At 41.3% G+C, this 14,339-nt stretch overlaps 2 protein-coding genes and 1 long non-coding RNA gene across 8 annotated transcripts in view; 1 reads left to right on the top strand and 2 right to left on the bottom strand.

Moving 5' to 3' along the window:
- The window catches only part of LOC144039636 (uncharacterized), a 78,279-nt gene extending 73,423 nt beyond the window's left edge, over positions 1-4,856 (bottom strand). For both annotated transcript variants that reach the window (XR_013289502.1, XR_013289503.1), the window contains exons 1-2: positions 4,745-4,856; positions 4,483-4,541 (exon numbers count right to left, since the gene is read on the bottom strand). This is a non-coding gene — a long non-coding RNA (uncharacterized LOC144039636). The remainder of the gene's footprint in view (positions 1-4,482; positions 4,542-4,744) is intronic.
- chac1 (ChaC, cation transport regulator homolog 1 (E. coli)) lies at positions 2,436-3,970 on the top strand. Its single transcript, XM_077553569.1, has 3 exons — positions 2,436-3,069; positions 3,153-3,188; positions 3,396-3,970. The coding sequence occupies exons 1-3, from the start codon at positions 2,896-2,898 to the stop codon at positions 3,774-3,776; spliced, it is 591 nt and encodes a 196-aa protein (XP_077409695.1). The 5' UTR covers positions 2,436-2,895; the 3' UTR covers positions 3,777-3,970.
- An 813-nt stretch (positions 4,857-5,669) lies between the features above and the next one.
- Positions 5,670-14,339, bottom strand: part of ino80 (INO80 complex ATPase subunit) — a 33,582-nt gene continuing 24,912 nt past the window's right edge. For 3 of the 5 annotated variants that reach the window (XM_077553091.1, XM_077553093.1, XM_077553092.1), the window contains 9 exons: positions 11,381-11,475; positions 11,192-11,264; positions 10,942-11,100; positions 10,768-10,870; positions 10,597-10,685; positions 9,546-9,701; positions 9,139-9,349; positions 7,008-7,223; positions 5,670-6,773 (listed from right to left, as the gene is read on the bottom strand). In XM_077553091.1, the coding sequence (XP_077409217.1) occupies positions 6,586-6,773; positions 7,008-7,223; positions 9,139-9,349; positions 9,546-9,701; positions 10,597-10,685; positions 10,768-10,870; positions 10,942-11,100; positions 11,192-11,264; positions 11,381-11,475 (1,290 nt within the window). In that variant the 3' untranslated portion in view covers positions 5,670-6,585. The remainder of the gene's footprint in view (positions 6,774-7,007; positions 7,224-9,138; positions 9,350-9,545; positions 9,702-10,596; positions 10,686-10,767; positions 10,871-10,941; positions 11,101-11,191; positions 11,265-11,380; positions 11,476-14,339) is intronic. The other 2 variants (XM_077553095.1, XM_077553094.1) reach the window with 2 other exon arrangements.

The following is a 14,339-nucleotide window of genomic DNA, read 5'->3' as shown; positions in this document are numbered from 1 at the left end:
ATCGGTAGTATAGGTATCGGTATCAGGCCGATATCAGACCTTATTTCAAGATATCGGTATCCGTGGCCTCTTGTTGCTGTTTTACAAATCAGGAACTAGAAATAAAAAATTTGAAGAATGGAAAATTGCCATTTACTGTATGTCATGCAATTTTAAGTAAAAATGCTGTATTGGGATGTATAAGTCTTTCTTTAAAAATTAACTGTATTGTTTTTGGGGGATAACTTTTATGCATGCTTTTATACTAAGTGGTATCATTACTCATACTGGTAGTGGTTGGTAAAAATGTGGTACTGATCATCACTAAAAAAAACAGGAAACAAACGTGCCAAAATAAAATCAATAACAGCACTAAACATGCTTTAACAGCATGACTCTGAAACATGCCTGACAAAAGTACTTAGTATATATCAACTTTTTATTCTTTTCATATTCTCCTCCGGCCCTTTGGGAATAAGTGTGAACAAAATGGAAAACATTTTATGTTCACTGATCTGAGATCTCAAGATATTTGCTGATGTCTCACATGGTGACGGTTCAACACCAACATCAGGTTTTCACACAAATCTCCGGGTTCCACAGCAGTCCACGTCTACACATGCGCCTTCACACAGCCATCGCCACACAAAACACTGCCAGGCATTTTCATTGTATTATAATCACAGCATCCTGTTTGTGACTTGCTGACATCAGTTCCTGTTTCCTCTTTGATTAAAACGAAGAAATAATAAAATAAATATGCAGAGCATGCCGGCAAGGGCCGACAGATTTTCTCACGCACACGTTTTTTTTTCTTTTTCTCCCCAGGAAGCAACAGTGCAAACAGGCGGACTAATCAACTTCTCTATTAAAAGGAGGGGAAGCTGACGTTGTGCAGAAGCAGAAGTCTCATCAATTATCACTAGGTGTCAGTAATGAGCCCGTGCACATTGTTATATAAGCTGTGCAAAAGTTTTTCTCCGAGTATTATCATCTTCAGCCCTTGGAATGTATCTCAAGTGTCCAGTGAGCGAGTGACATGCATTCAGGTTCAGAGACATCAAACAGCAACATCAAAAGTGTCACACCCATACTGCCAATTTAGCATGCTTAATTTAGGAAATGTTCAATGTCAGCAAAGACTTGATTATCAGGTAATTGCAAAAGATTATCCAAAACGAAAATCTCTTTCACGAGGTGACTGTGGATGTTTTCCATCCGTGTTTTCCACTGTGTCCAAAGGAACATGTCACGCATCCCGGGACAACCCCCCGGCCTTTCCAGTTTTGTGACTGGCATCTTGTTTTTCCGGTTAAAACCAAAGTTTTCGACACTAAGCTCAGGAGTGCATTCGGTCTAAATATGTTTTAATTGCAGTGGTTTAATGACAGGCCATCATGCGGTGGTTATTTTTGCAAAGATCCGGCAGAGTTCAAGGGCCCAAAAAAATATGTACCATTAATGTTTGGAAACGGATTAACCATCTGAAGTCCATGGTTAGGAGGAATGTAGGAAAATAACAATTCAGAAGTTTCAGAGAGACAACTAAGCACTTATAGAGTAAACAAGGAAGACAGCTGTAGTTAGGAGGCTGTAGATATTTGATAACACACCTCTGAGCCAGTGACTGTGATTATCTGATAGCAAAGCAAAGTGCTTGGATTTTTCTTTTTCTTTTTTTAAATACAGATTTTAATCATGGCCTTAACATTAGTTATGTGAGGCTGATATTTGTATAACACTGTCAGCAATGCATTACTCCTTTCACAAAATGTCAATTTTATTTTGGTTGTACGATATTACTGCAATTGCATCATCTCCCGGGTTGGTAAATTTATACCTCTCTGTCAATTAAACACTTTTATCTTTGTAAATGCAAAGTTGTGAATGACAGCTCTTGATTTGTTGATTAGATGAGAATGAAATGCATTACTGATAAAAGTGTCCAGTCAATGTATATTTCACTGCTGACCACCAATAAAAGGCCCTAAGTGCCTCTATGTTGGATACTAAAAATAAAACAACATTAAATGTTTTTATTTAATATGTCTATAATCTGCAATTTAATGTTAACAAAGGAGAAAAATCACAACTGCAAATCTGATGCAACGTCTTTGTGTGTTGCACTTGCTTGCCTTGCGGTCAGTGCTCTGAAACGTTGAGAAAAGGTTGCATCAGCCACATAAAAACCAGAGGGACAGCGCAGTTAGCCAATCATATTTCGAGTTACGTTGAGTGACAGCTTATTAGCCAATAACGCTAAACCAGAGGGCGTCGCTTTCGCAAATAATTTCAACCAATAAGATCTCTGGTTTGATCGAAGGCCGGTTCTATTTCAGCACCGAGGAATATCATTGGTTATACTTCAAACGCGATGTGAATATCGCCATTGCTATTGGTTTATATGGTTACCTGCCCCGCCTACCCATGCAGAAGGGTATATAAACGCGAGTGCTCCTTCGTGAGACCGTCGAGAAAACGCCATCGGACGAAGACAGAATCCCCGAGACAAAGATTTCCAATAACTTCTCAAGGTCTCATTATTTATCACTAGGCGTGTCTTTAATTTTGAATGAAGCCGGCTGAGCAGCTGGCCGAAAGCGCTTGACTTTCCTTTTTCGACGCGTCGTTAGGCCCCGAGTGGCTAGCGCTATCATGGATTTTTAAAAGGCACTATGCGGCAACTGTAAATGCAAATGGCGATGCATCGGCTAAACCCTCTGCGCACCCGCGTCCTCGCAACTGCCAAGCAGTTGGGCTCCAGTACCGCTCGCGGTATACCATCGAGCCAACCGGTGCCGCTGCTGCTGGACCGGAGGAAGCTAACATTTGTAGCCAGCTAGTTTTAGCTTGAGGCCCGAGTGATTCCATCCATACATCGTCGTCTTCGTTAAACGTCGTGCATAAACAAGCAAAATGAAGCCTCAAGACATTGTGGCCACCAAGAGCAGCAGCCTGTGGATCTTCGGCTATGGCTCGCTGGTGTGGAAGCCTGACTTCAAGTACAAGCGGAGCAAAGTGGGCTACATTCAAGGCTACAAGAGACGTTTCTGGCACGGGGACAACTTCCACCGCGGCAATGACGAGTTGGTAAGTCTTAATTGCATTTTTTTTTTTTTTTTCGCATTCCTCCCTGGGCGTTGTCTTACATGAGCTTTCTTTTCCTTCTACAGCCCGGAAGAGTGGTGACGTTGATTCCAGAGGATGACGTAAGTAGCCCCACTTCCGCTTCCATATTTGGGCACAGAAAAATTACCTCCAACACCTTTTAATTAAAACATATGAACTCAAACCACATGCATGAAGTGCATTAAAATTATAATTACATGTTTGGGCAGAAAAATTTGTGCTATAGCCAAAAAAAAAAAAAAAAAAGGGTAGTATCTGTATTTGACCGTGTTGTTGTCTTATTCCAGGCAAGCACATGGGGCGTGGCCTTCGAGGTGTGCGGCGCCCAGGTGAAGGAGGCCCTCGAGTACCTGAACGTGCGCGAGGCGGTGCGTGGCGGCTACGTCACAGAGATGGTGTCCTTCCACCCAGACGAGGGCGGCCCATCTGTGCCGGCGCTCCTGTTCATCGCCACCGCCGACAACCCCTTGTATCTGGGGCCTGCCGCGCCGGAGGAGATTGGCGCCCGCATCGCCGTGTGCGAGGGGCGCACGGGGCACAACCTGGAGTACCTGCTGCGGCTGGCCGCCTTCATGCGGACCAGCTGCCCGCACGTGCACGACCAGCACCTTTTCGCCGTGGAGGCGGCGGCGCTGGCCATGGTTTCCTACTTGTTGGAGGCCCAGTAGCTCGTAAACGCACAACCGAGGCTTGTCTACTAGTCTGTGTTGATTCATCAAATAACACTAAGCATTTTGACATCATTGCACTGTAATACTGAATGTTTTTTTTCCTTTTTGCACAGTTCTATCCATGTGTTAAGTTATACACATGCATTAAAACAAAAATTATAAATAAAAAAAATGAAAAATTGAAAGACCAAGCTATATTGTGTTTATTTTTTTTAAAATGGGGATACACACATGCAATTGCATAATTGCAACACATTTGACAGACATCAACTGACTTTCTGTGAAACTATATTGGAAACTACTTTCAACATTGCTCAGGGTTCAAAGTAAACCAAATAAGAGTGAAAACAGTTATCACTTGCCTAATGTGTACTGTCCTTTCTCAACTGATTTCCCCATGACACTTAAAACTCAGAAAACATTAATTACATGACAAAATATATTTAAATACACTAATAATTAAAGCAACTGAGAAGGCCACCACCATCAGAATATGATTCAGAACTCAAAAAAGTATATTTTAAGACTGTAGATTTAAAATTTTGTTTTGTAATGTGGTTTTGCACAACATTCTCCCAAGTTTTTTTGTTTTTCTAAACAGTTGACTTGTTCGAACATTCTCTATGGAAATATGTCCCGACCAAAATGTAGACTAATTGGAACACGTGTGTTGGTGGTTCTTAGTTTTTTAAACTGCACTTACCATATGTTTGTAGTTAACGGGCTCTGTGGAGGTCCTCGTTGCGGTTGTCTGGCAGTTTCCTTTCGAAATAAACATTTAGAAATTATTGAAATTGGTATCATTAGCATGCGAAATCGATAGTAGGACATTTGCCAACCCAAGTCACTGAAATGCATTCAAACAGTGTCTGAACGAACTATCCGGGAAATGAACTACTAAAGTCCCCAAAGCAATTAAAGGTAGAACGAACTGGTTCTTACGTTTTATACATTTAACTTCTTACCCAAGTCTTTTTTTGTTTGTCTTTCTTCTTCAAACAAATCCAGCGCCGAAATATTTTTCCATAGTGGCGCCATAAACATGAGTGTTACAAACTGAGCACACGCGCACAGAACTGTGCATTCAAATTCCGAACACCTGCTAAGTGCAATTAATGCTGCATTCGAGGATGCTCGGTTTTTTCCCAGTTCCGACCTGACAGCGTCCGAGGCGAAAGTAACAACCAAGATGGCGGATAGTGATAAATTGTTTTTTTTATTTTGGTCCTCAAAACTAATTTTGACCTCCAGCAAACTTGTCTTATTGGAATTTTGCTTCATTTATTGTTTTTATCTTATTTCATAAGCATTTCATACAGTTCAGTTGTTCACCGTATAATTTCAAGCAGTCACTGTCACGTACTTTGTTACGTGGAGTTATGAATGAAGAAAGCTATCTAGTTTTATACTCGAGTAAGTTGTGTTTTACCATTCACGGTCTGTTTCCAAAAGGGTCGCCATTGTAGAGTGACGTCACATTGTAGTCCGTCGGGTGTAGTCGGGGTGCTTTTTTCCCCCCCCCCCCGACTTCGCAAGTGGGATTTCCGAGTTCAAGGGGGCATTCTCGTACACACTTCAGTTTCTATTAATTTAGTATTTTTCATATATTTTATATTTGTTAAAGGCTTGTTTATATATATAACTGGATTGAATAAGTCACATTATGCTTTATATTGTAGTAGTGTTGTAGTACAACTACTAGTAGTAGTTCTTTTACTACAACCCCATCATGTAATTGTAAAAAAAAAAAAAAAACAGCATGTTCAAGTCTCACAAAAGTGCTTATTTACACACACATTCCAAATATTTCCATGCCTCCATTGACATTAATAGTTTTGTAGTTATACACTCCAAATCAACATTATCGTCTTCATCACACGATGCAACACATGACGGATTTAGCACTCTTTTATTTCCACGGGACTCTTCCTGTTAGTAAAATGACAAATTCATTTGTCCATAATACACGTGACCTATAAAAATAGACAGGCAGACTTGGGTGGGAAAGCCAGAGACGACGTTGCCTTTGTCATTATGTACACATATTTATATATATGATACAAGAATCATCTACTTGTAGTCACATTTTCAACACAAGCCTATGACGGAAACTCACGCAACATCAAAAATGATCTATGTTCCTCAAGCGCAGGAGATGCCCCTAACAAAAATAAATCGATATATAGTGACTTCAATACAATGTACACAAGTTTTACAAGTGAATGTCCTATTCACACTTATGGCAAATTGGCTACTCTAAATTGAAATAACTTAATTCCTAGACCACAAACTCTTCGCATTGAAATCAATAATTTTCTATTAGCAGCGTTTCTCATTTTGGAACATTTTTACACATCACATTGACAGAAAAATATACAGAAATCCTGCTGACATGAGTGTCCGAATGTGAAGACCTGCCACGCTTGTCTTTACAGTAAAAAAAATAAAAAATAAAATAAAATAGGCGCCTTAGTAGAAAAAGCTGCAGACATTTGGGGGTCAAAAGTGAAATGTAGGATGGTCCGCGAATGGTAATTGTGAAATAACATAATGGATGAACGATGAGGGTCGCTGATGCACGAGGAAGGCGTGGCTCAGCGCATTGGACAGCCCTTGGAAGTCTGGAGGCAAGTACTTAACCCCATTAAAAATCACCTTGAAAGATATGTGATTCGTGACCATAAGCAATGTGTTGTCATGGAGTCAATACTGTGCTGTTGATTGGTTTAGGCACGAGGGGCGGGGGGGGGGGGGGGGCGCTTTTGAGGATCACAGTGAGACAAGGTCAGTTGTGTTGTATACTGCGTCATTGAGGTCCTTTGCTCTTCCTGACAAGCTGGTGGTGGCCGTGAACAAGTTGCTTGCCCGGGCTCGGGGCGGCCGCTACGCCTCCGCCCTTGGCCTGTGGAGACGAGCCTCTGGCAGGGTTGAAGGCGGGGCTCGGGCCAGAACGACCTACGGAAGTCTGCAAGGGGTTAGACACGGCCAGGCCCGCTGGAAGAGGAGAGAAAATTTTGATTTCATTAACTTTTATTTCATTTTTATTAATTTTTTTAAATTAGTAGTAAATTAATTTTGCTAGTTTTTAGTCTTTGAAAAAAAATTTGATTGAACAAGTTGGGGATAATTAAATGACAGAATTCCTTATGTTGAAATCGTTAACCGAATACGTATTTTGTTAGAGTGAAAAGCTGAACTTTTTGACATCTCAGTTGACATCAAACCAACCTTTAGAAACACTGTAGCCGTACGCGGCGTACGCCGCAGCCGAAGCAGCCGCCGCGCCGGCCATTGCGCCGGCCATTGCCGCCGCGCTGCCCGCTGTTGACTTGCGTCCGCGCCCTTTGCCTCCGGACTTGTGCCCACCACCGGATCCTTTAGGGCGTCCTCGACTACGGCCCGACCTCCCTCTGCCGGGGCTGATGGTGTCTGAGGTCAAAATACCTGAACAAAAAAGCAACATGTAGAATCATGGATCCCTAATATTCCTTCATACTGATGGATGTAACGTAATTCTGAAAATAATTTTAGTGCTGTCAAAGCTAAAGCATTAAGTAATTAAATAATCACAATTTTTTCCCCCGCATTTATCATGTATTAATGCAAATTAATTTCACAGTAATTTTGCATTAAAGCGTTTAATAAATGTTTGCGTATGACATTCAGAATATTTGTTTGTGTCAAAATATTGGGGTATTTTTTCCCCCATTTTAAATTATGCAAGTAATTAACTGATTAGAAAAAGAGTAGGATGAGAGCGTGAAGTGGATCAAAAAAATGTTGAAGACGTCCTCATAACATTAAATGTCGAAAGAATGAACACATAACAGGTGCTCATCAAATTTGGCGGGCATAAAATGTTGATTAAAAAAAGCCTTTTTAAATGATTAATCGCAATTAATCTAAATTCTAAGACGTGATTAATCTGATAAAAATTTAATCGTTTGACAACCTATATCATTTATTTGTCTAATGATTGGGATTTGTAGATCTACATTTTCTTCCAAATATTTTTCTTTTTTTTCCTATTATCATAATTTTTTCTTCATATTTTTCAAATGTTTTGAAATATTTGTGTATTTTTGGTTAAAATATTTTTTACATTTTTCTTTTTCCACTGATTTTTTTTTAGATCAAATAATTGTTGATTCCCCCAAAACACACACACTTTTTTTAAAAAAAAAAATATATAAAAAAATCAGAACATTTTTCCAAAAATACAATTTGAATATTTTCACCTAATGTATTTCTATTTTTCCATAACATTTGGTATATTTTTTGGGGGGTATAAAATTTTATAGGTTTATTTTTGCCTAAAATTTGGTGGGTCCTTCCCTAATTTGGGGGGATTTTTTTCTTAAATACTGTATGCCCATGTATTTTTTCATCTAATATTTTGTGGGGGTTTTTTCTGTCAAATATTTCCCCCAATGTTTTTATTCTCATAATATTTTGCAGTTTGTTTGTCTTTTTTTGTGTGTGTTTATTATATGGTAAACAGCAGAACCTCAGTTCACAAATGTGATCTGTTCTGTTCCTTCATTTGGGAACTGACTTTTGTAGAGCATTTGTGCGTCCCCAGAAAAAAGCCAACAAAAAAGGGAACCTTTTTCCATATTTTCCACATTGTCGGGTGCTATTGTGTGTTAAATGCTCCAGTGGCTTCTCCCTCTCACTGGTATACAAATTCTCCCTCCAAATGTTAAGATCACTAGACCAGAAGAGGGTCAGCCTACTTTGCACTTTAACCCTGGAAAACCCACGGGGTCAAATTTGGCCCCCATAAATTCTGCTACTCAAATAACAGACCTTTTTTTTTTTTTTTTTACAAATTTAACTTCAAAAGTCCAAAGTGCCACTTCTGACCCCTGCATGGGGCCATCTAGTGGATGAATATTGCACTTACATGAGCCAGAGTGGTGGTGACAAGATGGCTGGCAACATGCGGTTTTGTTGAGCTGGAAATCAATCCAAACAAAACCATCTTCTCAACAAACCATCAGATGGTAAAATTGTGTTTTTTTTGTTGTTAATCTATTTCATATCATGCTGCAGAATGCCTAGGAGTATGTTTTATATATATTTTTTGATAAATTAGCAACTCTGAGCTAGTTAAAAAAAAAGTGTTAAAATTGAAAAAACATATTTTGGTGTTCAGTGAACTTATAGCAGTCATTTAATGTATAATTCATAATTTTCCAAAGAAGAAAAGGGTTCTTGGGTTCTCCAGGGTTAAGCTGACTTTTGTTACCATGGCGACCAAGTGTGACGCTCGGGAAGTGGCTACAACTTAGCATTTCATTATAAAACTTGTAGTGTGAATGATGAACCGCAATTTAGCTGGGGGGAGGCCCTGTACCGTTGATGTTGTCCGACACGGACCCGGACACGGAGGCGGGGGAGTTGGTGGCGCGCGACTGCGGCGCAGAGGACAGCGGTTCGTCCACGATGACCAGCATGTCGTTGCTGCTTTCGTCCGCCTCGGCGTCCGGTGGCAGAGAGCCGGGCTGGAGCTCGCTGCTCAGCGAGATCTGTTGGCCGAAAGGAGCACACGGAGACAAACACACAGGCTGGGGGTCAGGATACATACGTAGGGATAAGGGGGACGGGGCCCGGTACATTAAAAGGGAGTCATTGAGCCGTAGAGGGTTTCAAAGAGGATAATATCAAGAGGATGGGGTGAGGAAGTGAGAAGCAGAATTTTAAAGCACAAGATGGCGACACATGAGGTGAGTTTGTGGATGGCTCATGATTTTGACACCTCACCTCGCTAAAGGGACTGGGCATGGCCGAGTCCATCTCCACGCTGATGAAGGAATCGTCGCCATCCGCCGACAAGTTGGAATTGTCGGCTGAGGGCGCGTGCATGATGACCATGTTGGCCTCCTTCCTCCTCTTGCTCTCAGACTCCTCAGTCTTCTTCTGTCACATAAGAAAAAAAGTGTCCAGTCTAATTTTTCAGCTACTGTCCAGACTGTGTGGACACCGGATATATGATTCCCGGAGGGGGACGGCTAATGACTCCCTGACCTCACATGTAGCGCGCCATGAGCCAAAATCACTCGTACATTTTAGAACCCGAGAGCCTGAGCACTTGGAATTTAACCATCATTTTTATGAAAAATAAACCTCAAGGTAACACAAAACATTGCCAAGATAGGGTGGACCCGTTAATACAGTACCAGAAAAACAAATCAGTTTGTGAAGTTGTTGTTGGCTAGAAATGACATCACAGTTGCTCAGGTAACGACCAATCACGGTTCAGGTGAGCCGTAAATTACAGCGTAAGTCAACCTTAAACATTTCTTGACAATAATATTTTATATGTGACCTCACTAGTCTAAACATGACATTTTGATTAATATTACATAAGTTATGTGGGAAAATCCAGCCGTTTTTATCCATCTCACGGGGCGGCCATTTTGCCTGCCTCTTGCTGTCGACTGAAGATGACATCACAGTTGCTCAGGGCTCAGGCAACGACCAATCAACTGAGCAACCGTGATGTCATTTTCACTCGGCAGCAAGTGGAAAAATGGCCGCCTTCTGATATTGACAAAGACGGCTGGATTTTGCTGCTTAACTCATATTCCACGAACGCATCATTAAACAAAAATATCGTATTTAGACTAGTGGGGCTGCTAAAACATATTATTGTCAAGAATTTTTTGGGGGGGTTGACTTCCCCTTTAAATGACCTTCAATTCCAAAGAAAAGCTAGAATTGAAGGTTTAATTACTCAAAATGACTCATCTTAACTCCACATGGAAATTTATTGGAAATTTTCCAACCCTTTTGAGGCCCCTGGCAGTCGTACCTTCTCAGCATACTTCTCCCTCTTCCTCTTGCGCTCCTTCACCTTGCTGCTCTCCTCTTGCTGTCGCTTCTCCTCCTGTCTCTGACGCACTACACATAGAAACATGGATTTAAAAAACTAGTAAGATCTCTCCATGTGTTTGTTAAAGATAAAAAAAATTAAAAAACTCACGTTTCTTCTCAAGCTCGTCATCGTCCAGGAGCAGACTGACCACCTCCTTGGGTTTGAGCGTGTCAGGTTTGAAGTTACCTCCGGATATCACCACCCTTTGGATCTAACCACAAAGAAACTTTGGAAACGTAGCACTTTAACCAGCGTGTGTTTGACATCTTCTTGATCCCAGACCTCGCTCTTCTCTTTGGCCCGCTGCAGGATGCGCTCCTCGATGCTCCCCTGGCAGATGAGTCGATAGACGGTCACCTGCTTGGTCTGACCCAGCCGGTGGGCCCGGTCCATGGCCTGCTGGTCCACGGTGGGGTTCCAATCGCTGTCGTAGAAGATGACCTGGAAGAAGACGAGGAGGAGCTTAAGATCTACTTTGAAGTGCTAGGTATGATCATGTAAAATCTTGACGTTTAGTGTAACTGTGACTTACAGTGTCCGCAGCCGTCAGGTTAATGCCAAGCCCGCCGGCTCTGGTGCTGAGCAGGAACACAAAGATGTCCGTCCTAATTGGAGACAGTGAGATGAGGAGGAAGACAAATTAATATGTATAACAAATTACAATCGGAGGATTTTTTGGGATTTAAATGAGAACGCTACTCCATAACGAATGTCCACCTACCGACTCTGAAAGTCTGCCACCATGTCTCTACGCTCGGAGATCTTCGAGGATCCGTCCAGGCGCATGTAGGTGTGCTTGCGGTAAACCATGTACTCCTGAAATGGAAAACAAAGATTTCTTGTAAATAAAACACTTCTGGAGTGCCTGCCCTCTAAGTCAGCGTGAAATGACACAATCACGTAAATCTTTTGTGAGAAGCCCGTTTCCAAAAATACGCTTTGTGAGCAAACCGCACAGTAACAGTCCAACCCAACATAGCCAACAAATGACTGCCTCCTACAGGACGGGAGTGGAACAGCATATAGTTGGACGTCTCATAAAAATGCAGACCTGCTCCTATCAGACAACTCCCTTGCATATCTTTTACCGAAACCTTTTCGACTAATCTTTAGGAATTCCTGTTTGATGGTCTCCATAGTGGAAACCTGGATCCTGGTTCAAGACACACTGAAGTCGACATCCTATCCGCTTAGCTGTTGTGGAGGGGCCCCCCTGAAGAGCACGAGGTCAGCGCAAACAGCAGTGATGAGGTGACATGTTGATCTGCCTTTTAAGCGCTACCACCACCCACCCCCGCTCAAACCTTTGACCTACCCCGCTGTGAAACATGACGGTCAGCATCGCATCAAAACTCACTGCCCTCGAGAATCATTACTGATGATGGCCATGATTTTACACAATGTAGCCCCTCCCCTTCCTCCCCCTGTAAACCAAAGTAATGACAAGGCCAGCTCCCCTCTCTCTGACTGCCATCCCAACTGGCCCATCTGTTCCGAGTGAAGGTTACATTAGCGGCCATTAGCGCTCGCCAAAATGCCGCCTTTGGATTTGCGTTTCATTTCTGAAGCTTATAGCAATCTTTGTGTTTTTTGTTCCTAATAATTGAGCATTATTTGACTATTATGACATTTTAATAGCGCATGGAAGAATCCACTTTTCACATCAAGGTTGGATATTTTGTACGACTTAAAGAAGACAGAAGGTCAAACAGTCGTTTGGGCATTGTAATTTAATTTACTTTATTACTTAGTGACCTTTTTTTTTTTTTTTTTTTTTTTTAAATCTTGTGCTCCACAAATATGTCATGTATAAAAACGCTAAACTAAAGCAAAGCATTGTTTTGGAAAAAATAAAAACAAATACAAAACTAGCAAACCAACTCTAAAAAAAATTGTGTTTTCTATACATGTTAGTCTTTGGTTTCCAACCCCGACTGACAACAGGTTGTAAAGCTCCTCACAGTTATGACAGTGGAGGAAACAAGGCATGCAGGGAACATAAAGTCGCTGAGAACACACCCTGACGACATTTACTGTTTCCAGGCCAAAATAATGCACTTTTGGACTTTTATTATTTCAGCTAGCATTTGATGGGGAACAATAAAAATAAATAAATAAAACATGAGAAAATAAATACAAATCACTGATCCATTCTCCTTCTGGGGTCTTCCAAAGGTAAAATCATGACATTTTCACCCCTTACTGCTGCGATAAATGATATATTGACAAAAATATGCATCCATTTTACAGCGCTTTTCCTGATTGAGCTGGATTTCAGTGGCTTTTGGGCGAGAATCAGGATACGCCCTGGACTGGTCACCAGGGCACACTTACGTTGACAGCGATGGACAATCCTCAAGCAACATAACATGCATGTTTTATTATTTATATTTTTTAGGTGAGGTACATTATTCCGTTGGCTCGCTTGCAGCACCAATTGGTCATTTGTGGTAGCGCTCTAGAGTGGTGTAGATGCTAAAATTTGGCATTCTGTTGTTTGGTGTTCCACAAGGTTCCATTTTGGGGCCCCTGCTGTTTTAATTGTATTTCCTGACCTTGGGTTCCATTTTAAGAAAGCATGGTATTTACTTTCACTGTTATGCAGATGACACTGAGCAAAAAGGACACTTTCTCATTAAGACCACTTTTGTCCTGTCTGGAGGAAATCAAGTATGGGTGGCACTGAATTTATTGAATTTCAGTGCAAAGAGACGCAACTCAAAGAGTCACATGCCACAACTCTGGCACAGAACAAACTAACATTAACAACTGAGTAGACTTCATTAATGCGGAAACAAAATTTGTAGTAAAAAGCCACATACTCAAAATGATCAAATTTGATCTTGTTTGTTGTAAAGAAAACCTTTCAAATTTTACCCTTCATCCCAGCACTGATATCTAAACATTTGCAAGAATTTCAAGCTCTCGTGAGAAATTGTCAGCAATGTTATTCTTCTCCAGGCCACCCAGGTTCTCTGTGATCCATCACCCCGGCGACACCGCGGGAGCGAAACAGCCGACCGGCGACGAAAACAATGATGCTAATGACAGAGATTAGCATCCAGCGCTCCTTCGCTCATCAACTCCTTCTGCGACTGACCTCAGAAGCTGGGTTGCTCCGATGCCTCATTTTGAGTAAGGGGTCAGAGGGGTCTTTAACCCATTAGGGGAGGTGATGTTGCCACCGACATCCATTACTGTATGAGGTCACCGGCAAACAATGTGTGTGTTCTCAGCACTGTTTTTTTCATGCGGCCCTGCATAGCGAGGCAAAAATGCGCAAATACTAGATGCCCACCTAAAAATGTTTATCATTGCTTAAATATAACCCAAACTATGATCAGAAAAACAATATACTTTCAAACTCATCTTACAACAATAGACTAAAATATAAATGGTTTACAAATGCAGCTTCGCAACCTTTAACCCCTTGGCGTTATTGTGACCATTTTTGGGCTTTTTGTTGGTTCTGACCAAGCCATTTCAAAATAAAATACTGCCCACGGGTTAAAAAATGCCAATTACTACCTTTCTTTGAGCCCTCTTAATACTGTTTTAGACGTTTTGTTTTTTTACTCACAGAGATAGTCATTAAAAAAAAAAAAAGCACATTTGACTGCAACAGGGTTGACATTCAGGCAAGGAAAACCACCATCAATTGTTCTATTTCATCTCAATCA

The sequence above is a fragment of the Vanacampus margaritifer genome, chromosome 19 (genome assembly GCF_051991255.1).
Source record: "Vanacampus margaritifer isolate UIUO_Vmar chromosome 19, RoL_Vmar_1.0, whole genome shotgun sequence".
NCBI lineage: Eukaryota > Metazoa > Chordata > Actinopteri > Syngnathiformes > Syngnathidae > Vanacampus > Vanacampus margaritifer.
The sequence above is the reverse complement of the archived record's forward strand: the minus strand, read 5'-3'. Positions and strand labels throughout refer to the sequence as shown.